The sequence below is a fragment of the Salvelinus alpinus genome, chromosome 5, assembly GCF_045679555.1.
Source record: "Salvelinus alpinus chromosome 5, SLU_Salpinus.1, whole genome shotgun sequence".
NCBI classification, from domain to species: Eukaryota; Metazoa; Chordata; class Actinopteri; order Salmoniformes; family Salmonidae; genus Salvelinus; species Salvelinus alpinus.
The window spans coordinates 75103171-75122767 of NC_092090.1; the positions used below are offsets into that span (position 1 = coordinate 75103171).

The window sequence follows — 19597 nt, forward strand, 5'->3', positions numbered from 1 at the left end:
AGTGCTGTAGAAGCCAGCCCAGCTAGCACATTTGGTTCCTTGGAAGTTGTAGGAACGTACGTTTATGTTTTCCCATTGGTCCTGGGAACAAAGCCATACGTTTCCTGAACGGTAAAATGTTCTGAGCACAGAAGTTAACATTTTCTCTGTTCTGCGTTTTAGGTTGGAGGCAGGTTCTGAGAACATTTTACTATGGTTCCCTGAAAGTTTTCCTGGGAGGTTTAATTAACGTTCTGAGAACATGTTTCAATAAGACTTTGAATAAAGCTGTTAGCTCAACTGTTTTGAACTCTAAGCACAGATAGGACACATGGAAATTCCTTTGCTTAGGCATTAACCATGCAAACACATTTCTTATTTATTGTGTCACTGAGATTCAAACCTATGATCTTATGTTCTCTAGCCATGGAATGAGTCCACTGCGCCACCAGGATGGAGCTAGCATGCATTTTTTTTGGAACTCATACAAAGCTGTTCATTTTAGTCCATTCAACCAGACCCCATCTAAATTGAAACAAGCACTCATTCAAATCAGGTGTAGCCAATTAGTGGGTGTGGTTAACACACCTTAACATACTTAACAGATAGAGGATAGTTTTGTTGATCCTGAGAATGGAATGGATATGTTAAAAAAATAACGTTCTTAAAATGTTCTTTGAACGGTACTGATGTTTTCTTGTGTTTACTATTGAAAGTTCTCTTAATGTTCTGAGAAAATGACTTTAAACAGAACCATGATTAAACCTGCAGAAAACATTATGTTGAAGTACTGAAATTCCAACAGAAGAACGTTGTTTCTTAACATTCTCTGAACGATTTGAGAACATTACTTTATATAGAACCATGAAGAAACCTGTAGGAAATGTTATGCTGAAGTACTGAAATTCCCACCTCAGAAACATAACAGCTAAGATTTGTATGTGCTAGCTGGGTATCCTACACCATTCCCAGAACGTTTTGGGAAGGTTGTATGAAAAATAACCATAGGATAACCACGCTGTCACCAATCTCTAAGAAACATATGGTTCTCAGAATTGTATGTGGTAGCTAGGAGCCCACAAGGGCCGGCTGAACACACACCAGGGAATAACACCACAGCAACCCCTCCCCAAAGTCAGGAGGGCAACCAGACAGTCAACTGCACCCACACTTTCAGTGGATCTCAGTCTCAACTTCAATGTCTGTCTGTGTGTGTGTCCTATTATGGGCATCCCAAACTCCTCCATGCATAATTGTAAGAAGTAGATGTCTAAACAGAAATGCTGTCCCTCTCAGCCTACTCAGCCATGTTTGAAACAGTAGTCCAAGCAGAGGCAGAGCTGAGTATAATCAGAGCTTTGCTGTTATAAGTATAAAAGCACAGCTACAGGACAGGAACCCCCTCCTCCAACCAGAGCAGAGCAGGCCACACTGTGGATTCCTCCACACAGTTAGCCCTTTCATTGGGCTAAACCTCCTCAAAGCCGCTGTTGCCTTCGTAAACTGTCATGCCACCCAAGAGCAGAGAGCAATTTAGCTATGTTTGTTTTGCCCTCTTTACAGGACATCTTCAGCGTTGCAGTGTACGACACTTAGCGTTCTAGTGTACACACATACACACATACATACACCCTCACACACACATTCTCACACACCTTTCCTGGTACCTCCACCTCCTCGCAGCACACCCTCTCTAATGGGAGCTGACGCAGGCCCTAACAAGGCTGGTCCACTAACGAGCAGGGACCTTTATGAGTTGTGGACAGATCCCAGTGGCCTGTCCTGCACTGATTTGAGGCGAGGTAATGAGAATAATGAGCAGAGAGGGGGTCTGGCTCCTGTCCAACCGGGCCCCACTGCACCATGGGACACAGGACAGCCAGGGCATAAGGGTCCCTCATTACCAGGCTGCTCACCCTACAGGGAGAGATGGAGCACAGAAGTGGAGAGGGAGAACAGAGGGAGATAGAGTGGATAGGTGAAGGAGCAGGAGCACTGTGGTGGATAGGTAAGGAAGAGCTAAGTTAGCTGCATGGGATTGGGTCTGCCAAGCAGGATGGGGCCAGTTCACACACTTGAAAGATGTCCAAAAAAACTCACTTTTGGACGTGATTCTTCCGGAACCTATACATTTCCTTCATAGCCATTTATAGCTATTCTAACCATGGTTCAAATCAAATCAAATCTAATGTTATTGGTCACATACACATGGTTAGCAGATGTAAATGCGAGTGTAGCGAAATGCTTGTGCTTCTAGTTCCGACCGTGCAGTAATATCTAATGACCAAGTAATGGTCATCTAACAATCAAGTAATCTAACAATTTCACAACAACTACCTTATACACAACAAGTGTAAAGGAATGAATAAGAATATGTACATATAAATATATGGATGGTTTGTGTGTAAGACATGTTTGGTTTGCAGTAGGCCTGTTTTGCCTCCTTTTCCCTTCACTTCCTGCATAGTTAAAGCAACTTCAGCTAAGAACAGGAAATACACACTGTTTGTGATGTATATAGAAGGCTAAGAATGAGGGGACTTTTGCATTGAAACTCCTGGTCATCATAAGTCAAGAAAGGCATGGGAATTTGCAGATGTGGAGAGGGAGAGTTTGGTCAGAGGGTTAAAGTCCTTGATAACATTGAAATAAGTCTACTGTGTCTCTGAAATACTGTGTCCTATTCATTCATATTTACCCCGATAACATCAGTTATGTAAAGTAGAGGCAGGAACTTCTCAAGCAGTGCTTGAGCCCTGCTGAAACAGACCTTGAAATCGTCTCTGCCATTCTGAGAAGTTAGGGTTAGGAACTAGGCCAACTTAAACAATTTTACCATACGATGCAGGGGAGGAGACGAGATGGCTAAAGATAGTATGAAGGCTGTTGGTGAAAGAGAGTGAGTGCACCAGCGGTTTCCCTTATATACTGAACAACAATATAAACCCAACATGTTAAGTGTTTGTCCCATGTTTCATAAGCTGAAATAAAAGATCCCAGAAATGTTCCTGATGCACAAAAAGGTTATTTCCCTCAAATGTTGTGCACAAATGTGTTTACATCCTTGTTAGTAAGCATTTCTCCTTTGCCAAGACAATCCATCCACCTGACAGGTGTGGTATATCAAGAAGCTGAATAAACAGCGTGATCATTACTCAGGTGCACCTTGTCCTGGGGACAATAAAAGGCCACTCTAAAATGTGCAGTTATGTTACACAACACAATGCCACAGATGTCTCAAGTTTTGATGGAGCATGTAATTGGCAAGAATGTCCACCAGAGCTGTTGCCAGATATTGAATGTTCATTTCTCTACCATAAGCCACCTCCAATATTGTTTTAGAGAGTTTTGGCAGTAATCCCAACCGGCCTCACAACCACAGACCATGTGTATGGCGTTGTGTGGGTGAGTGATTTGCTAATGTCAACGTTGTGAACAGAGTGCCCCATGGTGGCAGTGGGGTTATGGTATGGGCAGGCATAAGCTATGGACAACAAACACAACTGCATTTTATCGATGGCAATTTGAATACACAGATACAGTGGGGCAAAAAAGTATTTAGTCAGCCACCAATTGTGCAAGTTCTCCCACTTAAAAAGATGAGAGAGGCCTGTAATTTTCATCATAGGTACACTTCAACTATGACAGACAAAATGAGAAAAAAAAATCCAGAAAATCACATTGTAGGATTTTTATGAATTCATTTGCAAATTATGGTGGAAAATAAGTCTTTGGTCACCTACAAACAAGCAAGATTTCTGGCTCTCACAGACCTGTAACTTCTTCTTTAAGAGGCTCCTCTGTCCTCCACTCGTTACCTGTATTAATGGCACCTGTTTGAACTTGTTATCAGTATAAAAGACACCTGTCCACAACCTCAAACAGTCACACTCCAAACTCCACTATGGCCAAGACCAAAGAGCTGTCAAAGGACACCAGAAACAAAATTGTAGACCTGCACCAGGCTGGGAAGACTGAATCTGCAATAGGTAAGCAGCTTGGTTTGAAGAAATCAACTGTGGGAGCAATTATTAGGATATGGAAGACATACAAGACCACTGATAATCTCCCTCGATCTGGGGCTCCACGCAAGATCTCACCCCGTGGGGTCAAAATGATCACAAGAACGGTGAGCAAAAATCCCAGAACCACACGGGGGGACCTAGTGAATGACCTGTAGAGAGCTGGGACCAAAGTAATAAAGCCTAACATCAGTAACACACTGCGCCGCCAGGGACTCAAATCCTGCATTGCCAGACGTGTCCCCCTGCTTAAGCCAGTACATGTCCAGGCCCGTCTGAAGTTTGCTAGAGAGCATTTGGATGATCCAGAAGAAGATTGGGAGAATGTCATATGGTCAGATGAAACCAAAATATAACTTTTTGGTAAAAACTCAAAGTTTGGAGGACAAAGAATGCTGAGTTGCATCCAAAGAACACCATACCTACTGTGAAGCATGGGGGTGGAAACATCATGCTTTGGGGCTGTTTTTCTGCAAAGGGACCAGGACGACTGATCCGTGTAAAGGAAAGAATGAATGGGGCCATGTATCGTGAGATTTTGAGTGAAACCTCCTTCCATCAGCAAGGGCATTGAAGATGAAACGTGGCTGGGTCTTTCAGCATGACATTGATCCCAAACACACCACCCGGGCAACGAAGGAGTGGCTTCGTAAGAAGCATTTCAAGGTCCTGGAGTGGCCTAGCCAGTCTCCAGATCTCAACCCCATAGAAAATCTTTGGAGGGAGTTGAAAGTCCGTGTTGCCCAGCAACAGCCCCAAAACATCACTGCTCTAGAGGAGATCTGCATGGAGGAATGGGCCAAAATACCAGCAACAGTGTGTGAAAACCTTGTGAAGACTTACAGAAAACGTTTGACCTCTGTCATTGCCAACAAAGGGTATATAACAAAGTATTGAGATAAACTTTTGTTATTGACCAAATACTTATTTTCCACCATAATTTGCAAATAAATTCATTAAAAATCCTACAATGTGATTTTCTGGATTTCTTTTTCTCATTTTGTCTGTCATAGTTGAAGTGTGGACCTATGATGAAAATTACAGGCCTCTCTCATCTTTTTAAGTGGGAGAACTTGCACAATTGGTGGCTGACTAAATACTTTTTTGCCCCACTGTATACCGTGACGAGGTCCTGAGGCCCATTATTGTGCCATTCATCCGCCTCCATCAGGTCATGCTTCAGCATGGTAATGCACAACCCCATGTCGCAAGGATCTGTACACAATTCATGGAAGCTGAAAATGTCCCAGTTCTTCCATGGCCTGCATACTCACCAGACATTGACTATGTTTGGGATGCTCTGGATCAACGTGTACGACAGCGTGTTCCAATTCCCGGTTATATCCATAAACTTCGCACAGCCATTGAAGAGTAGTGGGATAACATTCCACAGGTCACAATCAACAGCCTGATCAACTCTATGCGAAGGAGATGTGTCACGCTGCATGAGGCAAATGGTGGTCACACCAGATACTGACTGCTTTTCTGATCCACGCCCCTACCTTTTTTTAAGGAATCTGTGACCAACAGATGCGTGTATCTATTCCCAGTAATGTGATATCCATAGATTAGGGCCTAAAGAATTTATTTCAATTGACTGATTTCCTTATATGAACTGTAACTCAGTAAAATCTTAGAAATTGTTTCATGTTGTATTTATATTTTTGTTCAGTATATAAAGTTGTTTTCTTTAGTGGGGGAGGTGAGCATTATTTCCACAGAGGCTAAGCAAATGACCTTGATGAGTGGGAGCAGTGCAGAGGTGGGCTCTGCTTTGCTATGTAAATCCAGTGGTGGCTGTGGCCGTGGCCAGGAGCCCTGCCCTCTAAACCCCTCTGGACACAACAGAGCAGAGTCCATATCCAGGCTGCAGGAACGCTCTAATTTAATCTGTCCTCCCCAAAACAACCTGAACTCCTGGCTGGAGCAGCTAGAGACGGCTGGACATGGGACTCTCATTTCGCACTATCCAAACAAATGAGCGTTTGTGTTGTACTTTCTCCTCCATACGGTTTTGAATGGCCCCTGTGAGGCAACGGTCACTTAATGAGTGTGTGTGACATGAGGGGTTGAGTAAGGAAGGGGTTAAGCGTGCTAGAGAGTGGAAACAGAAGGGGGGGGGCTGTTGGAGTTGATAGACTCCAGATGTGTCTGGGAGATAAACTGAAGGAACGGGGAGTGTTTGTATTGCAAGCTTAACCTAATCGTGGCTCTAGGCGTTTATTGAAATGGCGAGCAAGCCCTCTCATAAGCTCATTACTAAACAGAATTCCTTATATACCAGTGGTTCTTGAATGCACATGCAGCAAACCTGACATGATTTCAATGGCTTTTTCCTTCACAAGTTCTTGAGGTTTCTCCCTGTTCCCTTCCCCCCACTTCCATTCTCACTCCTTTTCTGCTTTCCTCTTTGCATCTACCGGACGGTCCCACCCCCCCTTTCTCTCACTACTCCTCTATTCGCTGTAGTCCGCCCACTGGATGCATATTCACACATCGCCCATGATTGCCCTCCTTTTCATTGATATTTTGTATGAACAGCATTGTTTGCCAGTTCGCTGGTAGAGTTGGCCCACTCCCAACCCTGAATGGAGTATTTCCAAACTACTGTATGCAAGCTCATTGGAAGAGAGATAGAGGAGGTGGCCTATTGCTGGCTTTGTTTTTGTCTGCTTTTTAAATACATTTATGGATTTACTACACTTTCATTATCTTTTTTTTAGGGGGGGGGGGGGGCTTCTGATCATTTACTGTTGAAAACTATAGAATATGAGCTGGCTGGTTTTTAGGACGAATATCTCCATACTGTTATGATAGTTCTACACAGAGGGACAGTTGTTCATGAACAAACAGCAAATTAAATCACCCTTGCATTAAACATGAATGGGCTCTACATTGGTGACGTAAAGTGAATTGTGGTCAATTCCTGAGTCTTTCCTGGTTGAAGTTGTGTATAACAGTGTTGCTACCAGGACCTCATGCATACTAATTGCAATCAAGAAAACAGCCAAAGTGGGCATCACCTCCTTTTTGTCATCTAGCCCTGTTCCTTCCAGAACTCAGAGTTGGAGACAGTAAGTCCATGGTTCCAGAGTTTTCCTTGGCAGAATCATCTCCAGTACCCCTAGCAGCAGACTGTGGAAACATATAATCAACCTAGGAAATGTTACACTTCAAATAAAAGTATAACATGACTATTTCAGTCCTTTCATCCTTTCCCCAACTAGCGTGCAGTTGGTACCACAGTTTAAATTAGTGCCAGTCTTGGCCAGAGCTGTGGCCATTTTCCTTCAGGACAGTTCACTCTAGAGCTCTGTGGCATGACATGGTTGAAATTACCCAGTGTTGGAAGAGGCTCCTTCTTAGTTGCACCCAACATCAAATGTGCCCATATGTACCTTCAGGTGAAGCACTATTTACCATGAGGATTTTAAATCACCTGGATGTTTTTTAATGGTATTTCTAACTGAGGGTTGTGTGTGTGTGTAACGCTCGTCTTCCTCCTCTTCTGAGGAGGAGTAGTAGGAAGGATCGGAGGACCAATGCGCAGCGTGGTAAGTGTCCATATTTTAATAAAGAAATAGAACACTGAAACAAAAACAACAAAGTGAACGAACGAAAACGAAACAGTCCCGTGTGGAAAAACACAGACACAGGAACAATCACCCACAACACACAATGACACAACTACCTAAATATGGCTCCCAATCAGAGACAACGACTGACACCTGCCTCTGATTGAGAACCATATTAGGCCAAACACATAGAAACAGAATAACATAGAAAAAGGAACATAGACTACCCACCCAACTCACGCCCTGACATACTAAAACAAAGACATAACAACAAAACTAAGGTCAGAACGTGACAGTGTGGCCTCTTTTGATTGAATTTTCCAGAGTAATGATTGGCTAGTTTCTAATTTATCATTATTATTAGGTCATTATTGCTCATTATTGCTATGAAAGAATAGGCTGCATGCAGTGGTTAATAACTGTAGCTCTGGAATGGAGAATCAACCGACAGGGCTAAAGCAAGTGGTTTCCAGATGCACACGAGCTGACGTAGATTAGAGATCCAATCTGAGGGGAACCAGAATTTTTTTTAAAGAAAATAATCTGTGGAAGGGGCAGGAAAGCAGGAAATTAGTAGAAAAACAAGACCTCGGCAGATCCTGGTTTCCTGTTTTGGGGGGAAGGCAGCAGTAGGTTTTGGGGGCTGTGTTACAGAGCCCCCATTGTGAGCAAGTGTGTTGAGGAGTGGGGGGGTATAGGGGGCCGATTCTACTCAATGCCGAACCCCTCAACCCCTCAACCCCACATCCCCACCTGCCCCTCCCTACAGGGGAAAAGCAGCTCGTAAAAAAAAAGAGAAACTGTAAAAATAAACGAGCAAGGGCCTCTGTTCTGGAGACACCATGAGACAGGAAATGACACGCGGCACAAAAATGGTCTCCACTGACCTCTGGTGCCAGTTAACCATTCAGTCCATTTCTCTTTTTTCTCTCTGTCTCACTCCGCACACCCAAACAAACGCTTGTTTCATACCGTGGTTTTTGATTGTGTGAACTGTGTTGTGCATCGCAGCTAGGTACAGTATAGAACATGGGAAATGGAATGTCCTTTCTCTCTACTTATAAAAAACCTGTCCCTAATCGAGTGAAACAGGAAATTCTTGATTCCAGTCTGGCGATAATAAGTGGCCGTTCCCTGGCTTCAGTCCTTCTCACAGCATTCCCCAGGGCTATGGTCTGAACAATGTCAATGGAGCACTCCCTCCCCTGCCACTGTGGGCCTGATAATGGAGCACTCCATCCCCTGCCACTGTGGGCCTGATAATGGAGAACTCCCTCCCCTGCCACTGTGTGCCTGATAATGGAGAACTCCCTCCCCTGCCACTGTGTGCCTGATAATGGAGAACTCCCTCCCCTGCCACTGTGTGCCTGATAATGGAGCACTCCATCCCCTGCCACTGTGGGCCTGATAATGGAGCACTCAACAGTCTGGAGCGCTATACAGCAGTCGTCTTAATTATAACCCTCTTTCTGCCCTGCGAGCACGTCGCTCCTCTCTCCTCCTCTCATCTCCCCTCCTCTCCTTTCCTGCCTGGGCCCCAGGTGCTTGTGCCCCGTCCCGTCCCAGACAGGAATGACTCTTCAGAGCAGCAATAGATGTGCCCCATTGATCGGGAGAAGACTTGGAGAAAAAAATATAGTCTTTAATGGCAGATCCTGGTGTCAGGCCCAGCTGAAGAACACAATGGCTCTTTTTAGACTGGCAGTGGGTTGGATGCTATCAGGGCCCAATCATATGGGCCACGTGGTGCAGGGGATAAAGCACTGGGCTCAGAGGGATGTTGGTTACAAATCAATTTGAGGACCAGTTATTTATTTTGAACAGTAAAAAAACATGTTGATTCTGTCTGGCCAAGGTACTACTGCCATACGTCATTTAGAAGTGAGGCTTGTGAATATCACATCAGAAGTTAGATTTTCCATTAATTTCTAATATGTTTGTGCTGCAACTATAAGGGATGATAAGTGGGAGTGGGAGAGAGTGGAGAAGAGTCAATATAAGGGAGGGAATTTACTACAGAATTTATTGGTTTTGTTGTTGAGATGCCAATGATAAGAACATACCCACCATCAAATGTCAGATTAATAGAGGACCTAAGGCTGCAATTCCATGCCATTATGTTTCAAGGTGAAATACAGTACCTTGAGGATATGCATTTGAAATTCCTTCAGACATTGTGTATGCTGCTCCTCTTCTCTGTTGACAGCTGCTGTCATCAGTGTGAGGGCCAGTGAGTTGTGAAGTCGTAGCCTGGGAGAGTGCTGCCTCAGAGGGCAGAGGGGAGTCATTGCCTGGGTGTGTGGCCTGCATGGGGCTGCATGGGGCTGGGGCTGCTGGCTCTGTTGACTCTGGTGCTCTCCTCCACATTCCCCAGCTCAGTGATAAGAGAGTGTATCGGAGTGCCCAACTGTTGATATTCATAGGCCTAAAGCACACATTGCTCTGCCCCTTCTGGAGATGTGAATGAAAGGGCAGATTGTGGAGAGTACAGATATGTGGGTGCATATGGAACTTGATTTTATCTCAAGACATTTGTTGACATATTGGGCATCAGATTCATCTTCTGAGAGTGCTGAGAATGCTGAGTGCTGAGGCTTAAAGGAAAACTCCACCCCAAAACTATCTGTTGGTATTTGTTTCATTAGTCCATTGTTAATATAGTCCCAAAATGTTTTGCATGTCAGTAATCAAGTTTTCAAGACATATAACTTTCAAAATACATAAATACGCGATGATGCATTTTGCATCATATGATGCTGCGTTTTAAATGCATCATATAAATGCATCATATCGTATTTTGAAAATGATATATCTTTTTTTTTTTTTTTTTTTTTTTTTTTTTAATTTTATCCCCTTTTCTCCCCAATTTTTCGTGGTATCCAATCGCTAGTAATTACTATCTTGTCTCATCGCTACAACTCCCGTACGGGCTCGGGAGAGACGAAGGTCGAAAGTCATGCGTCCTCCGAAGCACAACCCAACCAGCCGCACTGCTTCTTAACACAGCGCGCCTCCAACCCGGAAGCCAGCCGCACCAATGTGTCGGAGGAAACACCGTGCACCCGCCCCCCTCAGTTAGCGCGCACTGCGCCCGGCCCGCCACAGGAGTCGCTGGAGCGCGATGAGACAAGGATATCCCTACCGGCCAAACCCTCCCTAACCCGGACGACGCTAAGCCAATTGTGCGTCGCCCCACGGACCTCCCGGTCGCGGCCGGCTGCGACAGAGCCTGGGCGCGAACCCAGACTCTGGTGGCGCAGCATAGCACTGCGATGCAGTGCCCTAGACCACTGCGCCACCCGGGAGGCCGAAAATTATATATCTTGAAAACTTGATTACTGGCGTTTTTCTTTAAGAGGACCCAAGTACTTGACTGCCTGTGTGTCTATGTGGTACAGAGTGTGTGTCTGTGTGGTACAGAGTGTGTGTCTGTGTGGTACAGAGTGTGTGTCTGTGTGGTACAGAGTGTGTGTCTGTGTGGTACAGAGTGTGTGTCTATGTGGTACAGAGTGTGTGTCTGTGTGGTACAGAGTGTGTGTCTGTGTGGTACAGAGTGTGTGTCTGTGTGGTACAGAGTGTGTGTCTATGTGGTACAGAGTGTGTGTCTGTGTGGTACAGAGTGTGTGTCTGTGTGGTACAGAGTGTGTGTCTATGTGGTACAGAGTGTGTGTCTGTGTGGTACAGAGTGTGTGTCCGTGTGGTACAGAGTGTGTGTCTGTGTGGTACAGAGTGTGTGTCTGTGTGGTACAGAGTGTGTGTCTGTGTGGTACAGAGTGTGTGTCTATGTGGTACAGAGTGTGTGTCTGTGTGGTACAGAGTGTGTGTCTGTGTGGTACAGAGTGTGTGTCTGTGTGGTACAGAGTGTGTGTCTGTGTGGTACAGAGTGTGTGTCTGTGTGGTACAGAGTGTGTGTCTGTGTGGTAAAGAGTGTGTGTCTTTAGCACGGTAGTGTGTCTGTTGTGCAGTATGTAGCACAGAGCTAATATGTCTCTATGGCACAATGTGTGTGTGTGTGGTACAGTAAGTGTGTGTCTGAGACACAGTAGTCACCATAAGGGAGGAAGTTGTGGGCAGTGCCCCGTCTTTCATCACGGTGTTAATGAGACCCGGGACACGCCAGGCCGGAAACATTATCATTGTTCTCCCCGCCCTGGTTAAGAGCTCCAGCTAGGCTTCTGACTCTCTCTCTCTTTCTCTCTCACACACACGCACGCACACACGCACACACACACACACACACACACACACACACACACACACACACACACACACACACACACACACACACACACACACACACACACACACACACACACACACACACACACACACACACACACACACACACACACACACACACACACACACACAACACAGACCAACACGTTGTAATTTGCACTCTCATACACTCAGATGTTTTCTCAATGCAAGGGATGTCTTGCCCTCTCTCTCTCTCCACACATGCTGACTACTGTTTGTAGGTCAGCGTTGAAGCACATGCCAAACAGATATGGGAAGTTAACATAGTTCTGTGAGCGCTTTTGTCAGGGGAAAATTCCACATCTGTAAAAAGCAGTGAAGTTGTTGCATCAGTGGGCTGGCATACTGTGCTGAAAGATCTGGTCTGCTCTGTCTAAGGCTGTCTGTCTTACTCCTTTCAGATAGACACATCTGTCTCTGGTCCACTCAGTCACAGCCAGAACAACACTACACGAGACCAGGTCCATCATTATGTGCTGGCTTAGATCATTCTGATATGAGTAATGACCAAAACAGATCCTGACCAATGAAACCCCTGCCTGTATCTCACTTTGTTCTAGCCATACATCATCTCTCTCTCTCTCTCTCTCTCTCTCTCTCTCTCTCTCTCTCTCTCTCTCTCTCTCTCTCTCTCTCTCTCTCTCTCTCTCTCTCTCTCTCTCTCTCTCTCTCTCTCTCTCTCTCTCTCTCTCTCTCTCTCTCTCTCTCTCTCTCTCTCTCTCTCTCTCTCTCTCTCTCTCTCTCTCTCTCTCTCTCTCTCTATCGCTCTCTCTCTCTCTCTCTCTCTCTCTCTCTCTCTCTCTCTCTCTCTCTCTCTCTCTCTCTCTCTCTCTCTCTCTCTCTCTCTCTATCTCTCTCTCTCTCTCTCTCTCTCTCTCTCTCTCTCTCTCTCTCTCTCTCTCTCTCTCTCTCTCTCTCTCTCTCTCTCTCTCTCTCTTTCTTTCTCTCTATCGCTCTCTCTCTATCGCTCTCTCTCTCTCACTCTCTCTCATATTTACTGGAACCCATTCTCAGAATTAATCTCCCCTGATTTGGTCAAAATAGCTCATCTCTTGGACGGAGGACAAGAGTGGGAGAGGAGATGTCTGAGGTTTGAGGTGGCTCTCATTTTATTAAATGGTGTGAGGCGGTGTGGTTAGGAAAATAGATCTGAGATAATGCATTGTGAGATAGTGGAACAGAAAGACCCTGAAGGTTCTGGCTACCACAATGGCATGCTGGGAAGGATTGGAATGGGGGGAGGGGGGGGTTGATGTCTGGGAGCTTCTGTAAGGAAATCCTCCTCTGTGACTGTTCCTTTGGGAGCAACCGTTTTTCATGCTGTAGGAACACAGATCACATTGCCTCCACACATCAGCCTTGTCCTGCCTGCAACCCTTTGTCTGATGACCTTCTCCAACATTGCTATTCCCACCTGACCAATAAAGAGCCTCCCTGAGTTTCAGAGGTTAATTCTCCGGCAGTTCTGACTACGGACGGAGAAGGGCATGTGGCTGAGTGGTTTAACACATGGGCATGGCTGGGCAAGGCACGGGAAGAGTGTGGGGTGAAATGTGGTGGGTAGTATGAAATTAGATCTTCAAAGCCAGTCAAAGAAATCAATATTTATGGTTTGGCAATAGCCAGAGTAACTTTATCGGGGGAAGAGTTGCTTTCAAACTATTCGATTCCTGCTATGTTTTCTTTGGTGAAGTTTTTGCATCCTTGCTTGACCCAAGCCCAGGTGGCTGTTGGGGTAAGATTTCCAAACCATCTGAATGCAGATATATCCTTCTGTGTCTGACTGGCGGGGTCATGTTTGGGACATAGGTATCCACTCCCAGTCATTTTAAAGAAACCACTGTATTGGGGATCCAGGCTGAATATTGTGTCCAGCTATTCACCGTTCATATTTACTAACAATTTCTAATGAACCCCTGGTGATTGCCCTACCTGTAGCCTTAGTTTGGGGATGTTATGGGCCAATGTTTCAACTAATTCTGTGCAAGGCCCTAGGTCTCCTCATTGCCATTTTGTCTAATGTCAAATGTCTGTTTCATTGCCATGTAGCCATGCAGTCTAATGTCTTGTGTAAAATATATATTTCTCTCTCCCCTCAGAGACCTTAGGAGCAACCTCATCAGCACCATCATGCCTGGAGCCTTCCAAAGTTTATCTGATCTTCGGAAGCTGTAAGTGTTTATCGGCTCTGTTTTCATTATGTGCGTTGTAAACAGTGATATTGCATAAAAAACGGTTTTAGTTGCCACAGTTTTCAAAAAAAAATTGTAAGCAGCACACATAGTCATAACCTTTTATGATACAGGTCATACCATACCATATCTTTTCAGTTTTAGTGTCATCATAAAAGCCTGGCTGGCTCAGCTATATGTTGTGGATAACTGTGTTCAGTGTATATGCTGGTCTGTGCTAATCTCTGTGGGGCCTGGGATGACATGTCTGGTGCCCTGCTCTGCCGCCATGGAAACCTCAGGACCGCGCAGAGGCTCCTCACACATCATTGGATGTGACAGGGCAGCAGTTTGCGACCGCTTGTTGCTCACTCATTGTGTGTTTGGACCGTGAGGTCTGGTTACGTCGCGGTCGGCTCCGGTACTCTGCCCTGCTCCGCATGACTCTTTTCCCCTCCCTGTACTGCTTGTGTTTTCCCTGCAAGGTCTGGGGCTTTTCAAAACAAACAGGGAGAGATAAACACACGCTCTCGGCTGGGTTGTGTCAGGGAGACAGTGGAACAAGGCCCTCTCTGACACTGTCCTTATACCATGCAGACACAGCATGCAGGGGCTACAGAGTGCTTTTGCTCCGTCTTTGGTGATAAGGCTTTACAGGAAGCTTCATGGTCTATCGATAAGGAACATTCACAAGTCATTAGTGTTGCAAATCCTGCTGTGTTACACTCTGGCTAGCTGTATGAATGGAAATTGTGAAAGATAGGCCTACAGACCAAGAAAGCCTCTTTGGATAATACTTTGTTATTGTAAACAAATAAAAATAAGAAGCGAAAGTCTATTGGCCAATGTGCTGGAGAAGGCAGTCTTTCCCAATGAAATCACAAAAACAACATGCAGTATCAAGATAGCCCAATCTGTACTTTCTAAACTATCTTGATAAACCTATAAGCTTAAGAAATTACCATGATTCACCGCTGTGCCCTCACTCTCTGTGTTATCTCTCCTAGTGACCTGTCCAACAACCGCATTGGCTGCTTGACTCCAGACATGTTCCAGGGACTCACCAACCTCGCCAAACTGTAAACAGGCTAAATTACTATTCATTGAACACATCCTAGTGTAGTATTGTGGGTACTGTACCTAGTACAGTGATTGTGATTGAGCATCTGTCTGTTTTCTGCTGTTAGGAACCTCTCTGGAAACATCTTATCTACCTTGGACTCTGGGGTCTTTCAGGAGCTCCCCTCTCTTAAGCTAGTGTGAGTACAGTTCTCTGCTTGTAACAGTCATCACCTTTGTCCCTGTTTGCTCCAGACAGATGTTTGTATAAACTTAGTAAGCTGTATGAAAGAAATCTAGGCAATCTGATCACATGATTCTCCCTATAGGCTTAGTTCAAGCAATGGATAGCCATTTGTCACATCTGACATGTTGATCCTATAATGTACCACCAGAGAATACTGTAGATATTAACTGATGGGCAACATGTGCCATTAGAGGGAAAGTGCACCCGCTCCTCAGTGTAATCTCCCATGATGAATGGTATTGTAAAAACCCCTGCTTTTTCTCACCAGGAACTTCAACTCTGACTTCCTGTCATGTGACTGTGGGCTGCGCTGGATGCCAGGTTACTTTCGCACCAGTACAGCGCGGCTGGGGGACGAGACCGTCTGTGCCTATCCCAAAAGCCTCCATGGAAAGCCTCTGCGTGGACTGAGGGAAAGTCAGCTGAGCTGTGGTGAGTGTCTGACAGGAAATGTAATGCATATGAATGAGGTGGTTCACCACTATCCCCCCTCAAATAGTATGAAAACTTGAGTATGTGAATGACAGAGTCATTATTTTCTCATCATGATATTGTTTGTAGATGTCCCAAATCTATTAGGTAGTTGTACAGTATGTGAAAATTAAGAAGCTGTGAGTGACCATTAAATTAAAAAAGCGGTTCAATTGAAAAGCAAAATACCATTGTTTTGATATCTCTAATGGTCTGCTGTCTATAGTATTCCTGCAGGGAAATCGAGTTCCCTTTCCTCTTCCACTCAGTGGGTTTATTTCCTCTTCTACTCAGTGGGTTTATTTCCTCTTCTACTCAGTGGGTTTATTTCCTCTTCTACTCAGTGGGTTTATTTCCTCTTCTACTCAGTGGGTTTATTTCCTCTTCCACTCAGTGGGTTTATTTCCTCTTCTACTCAGTGCATTTATTTCCTCTTCCACTCAGTGGGTTTATTTCCTCTTCTACTCAGTGGGTTTATTTCCTCTTCCCCTCAGTGGGTTTATTTCCTCTTCTACTCAGTGGGTTTATTTCCTCTTCCCCTCAGTGGGTTTATTTCCTCTTCCCCTCAGTGGGTTTATTTCCTCTTCTACTCAGTGGGTTTATTTCCTCTTCTTCTCAGTGGGTTTATTTCCTCTTCTACTCAGTGGGTTTATTTCCTCTTCTACTCAGTGGGTTTATTTTCTCTTCTACTCAGTGGGTTGTATTTCCTCTTCTACTCAGTGGGTTTATTTCCTCTTCCCCTCAGTGGGTTTATTTCCTCTTCCCCTCAGTGGGTTTATTTCCTCTTCTACTCAGTGGGTTTATTTCCTCTTCTTCTCAGTGGGTTTATTTCCTCTTCTACTCAGTGGGTTTATTTCCTCTTCTACTCAGTGGGTTTATTTCCTCTTCTACTCAGTGGGTTTATTTCCTCTTCTACTCAGTGGGTTTATTTCCTCTTCTACTCAGTGGGTTTATTTCCTCTTCTACTCAGTGGGTTGTATTTCCTCTTCTACTCAGTGGGTTGTATTTCCTCTTCTTCTCAGTGCGTTTATTTCCTCTTCTACTCAGTGGGTTTATGTCCTCTTCTGCTCAGTGGGTTTATTTCCTCTTCTACTCAGTGGGTGTATTTCCTCTTCTACTCAGTGGGTTTATTTCCTCTTCTACTCAGTGGGTTGTATTTCCTCTTCTACTCAGTGGGTTTATTTCCTCTTCTACTCAATGGGTTTATTTCCTCTTCTACTCAGTGGGTTTATTTCCTCTTCTACTCAGTGGGTGTATTTCCTCTTCTACTCAGTGGGTTTATTTCCTCTTCTACTCAGTGGGTTGTATTTCCTCTTCTACTCAGTGGGTTTATTTCCTCTTCTACTCAGTGGGTTTATTTCCTCTTCTACTCAGTGGGTTTATTTCCTCTTCTACTCAGTGGGTTTATTTCCTCTTCTACTCAGTGGGTTGTATTTCCTCTTCTTCTCAGTGGGTTTATTTCCTCTTCTACTCAGTGGGTTTATTTCCTCTTCTACTCAGTGGGTTTATTTTCTCTTCTACTCAGTGGGTTTATTTCCTCTTCTACTCAGTGGGTTTATTTCCTCTTCTACTCAGTGGGTTGTATTTCCTCTTCTACTCAGTGGGTTTATTTCCTCTTCTACTCAGTGGGTTTATTTCCTCTTCTACTCAGTGGGTTGTATTTCCTCTTCTACTCAGTGGGTTGTATTTCCTCTTCTACTCAGTGGGTTTATTTCCTCTTCTACTCCGTGGTTTTATTTACTCTTCTACTCAGTGGGTTTATTTACTCTTCTACTCAGTGGGTTTATTTCCTCTTCTACTCAGTGGGTTTATTTCCTCTTCTACTCAGTGGGTTTATTTCCTCTTCTACTCAGTGGGTTTATTTCCTCTTCTACTCAGTGGGTTTATTTCCTCTTTTACTCAGTGGGTTTATTTCCTCTTTTACTCAGTGGGTTTATTTCCTCTTCTACTCAGTGGGTTTATTTCCTCTTCTACTCAGTGGGTTTATTTCCTCTTCTACTCAGTGGGTTGTATTTGCTCTTCTACTCAGTGGGTTTATTTCCTCTTCTACTCAGTGGGTTGTATTTCCTCTTCTACTCAGTGGGTTTATTTCCTCTTCTACTCAGTGGTTTTATTTCCTCTTCCACTCAGTGGGTTTATTACCACTTCTACTCAGTGGGTTTATTTCCGCTTCTACTCAGTGGGTTTATTTCCTCTTCCACTCAGTGGGTTGTATTTCCAAGTGCATGTGCCTGTGTTGACAACTCCTCTGCGGTCTGCCTTTATGAACTGGGGCTGTCTGCATCCAATATTCCTAAAAAAACTGACTCATAATGCCTTCCTCATAAGCATTAAGCTGAGGTTGAGTAATGAGAGAGCAGCAGAAATAACCAGAGTGATTTGTTATGGTCTCATCTGCCTTCCCTTCCCCTGGCTGTGCTGTGTTACTCTCCTCACTCAGATGGGCCTCTGGAGCTGCACACCCTGTCTCTCCTGCCCTCCCAGCGCCAGGTGGTCTTCAAGGGGGACCGAATGCCCTTCCACTGCACTGCCGCCCTGGTGGACAAAATCACTGCGATGCACTGGCGCCACAACGGCCAGCTGGTGACCTCTGACCCTGAACAGGGCATCAGTCTGGAGGCCAGTGTGGTGCATGACTGCACCTTCATCACCAGGTAACGTTACAGTACTGAGGGGTCCGCTCCCAGCACTCACATTTTTCATTTTATTGCGATCCTCAGTTGTTTTATTTTCACTTATTTATTATAAAGGTTTAAGTGAAATATGACACTGTTTGTTTAGTTTCTGCTGACAGGACATGCGGTTTAGTGTGCTGTGCTGTATGTGGTGATGGCAGTGAATGATGTGCTGTCTCCTCGGTACAGTGAGCTCATCCTGTCCAACGTGCATGTGGAGGCCAGTGGAGAGTGGGAGTGTGTGGTGGCCACTGGGCGGGGCAACACTTCCCGCAGTGTGGAGATAGTGGTACTGGAGAACAGTGCCTCCTTCTGTCCGGAGGAGAGAGTCACTAACAACCGGGGGGAGTTCAAGTAAGGAAGAAAACAATAATTCCCCCCTCCAGAAACAAAATCCACAATAAAAACAGACTGTCTGATTAAACATGCTTCCTCATTATTTCTGGGTGTGGTTCCTAGGTGGCAGAAGACCCTGGCAGGTATCACCTCCTACCAGTTCTGTCTCCAGCTGCGCTACCCCTCCCTGTCCATGGGGGGTGGTGTGGTGCAGAAGCAGGCATCACGCTACTGTGACCGCTCAGGGAGCTGGGAGGAGGGAGACTATGACAACTGTCTCTACACTAATGACATCACACGGGTCCTACACACCTTCATCCTGGTCAGTGCCAGAGGCTGTGCTTGGGCTGTCCCAAATTAATTTTGTCCAGTACATATAAAATCAAAGTATGATAGTATGATGTCTTATGGTAGTAATATGGAAATAGCCTGAAAGGTAAATGTGTAAAAGTAACAAAACATATAAGTTATGTTTTGTTACTAAACAAATAATTATACTATCGCTCCCTCTCTTTCCAGATGCCCATCAATGCCTCTAATGCGGCCACTCTGGCACGTCAGGTGCGTACCTACACTGTGGAGGCATCCGGTTTCACTGACACCATGGACGTGATGTACGTGGCCCAGATGATGGAGAAATTCATGGAATATATCCGACCACTGAGAGAGGTAGGGCGATGAGATCTTTATACCCTCAATGCATGTCTTTGTGGTTTTATGTTGTGTCTTTTGACTTGATTCCCTTGTTTCTTTCTGCCCCCTGTGTTTATGTGAATGCCTGTTTTTGTATGTGTCTGACTCT

The 19597-nt window shown here is 44.9% G+C and overlaps 1 protein-coding gene across 1 annotated transcript in view; it reads left to right on the forward strand.

Moving 5' to 3' along the window:
• Positions 1-19597, forward strand: part of LOC139576809 (adhesion G protein-coupled receptor A2-like) — a 64642-nt gene that overhangs the window by 36442 nt on the left and 8603 nt on the right. The window contains exons 4-11 of the mRNA XM_071403305.1: positions 13936-14007; positions 15015-15086; positions 15195-15266; positions 15582-15745; positions 18225-18438; positions 18649-18813; positions 18919-19117; positions 19315-19464. Coding sequence (XP_071259406.1) covers positions 13936-14007; positions 15015-15086; positions 15195-15266; positions 15582-15745; positions 18225-18438; positions 18649-18813; positions 18919-19117; positions 19315-19464 — 1108 coding nt within the window. The remainder of the gene's footprint in view (positions 1-13935; positions 14008-15014; positions 15087-15194; positions 15267-15581; positions 15746-18224; positions 18439-18648; positions 18814-18918; positions 19118-19314; positions 19465-19597) is intronic.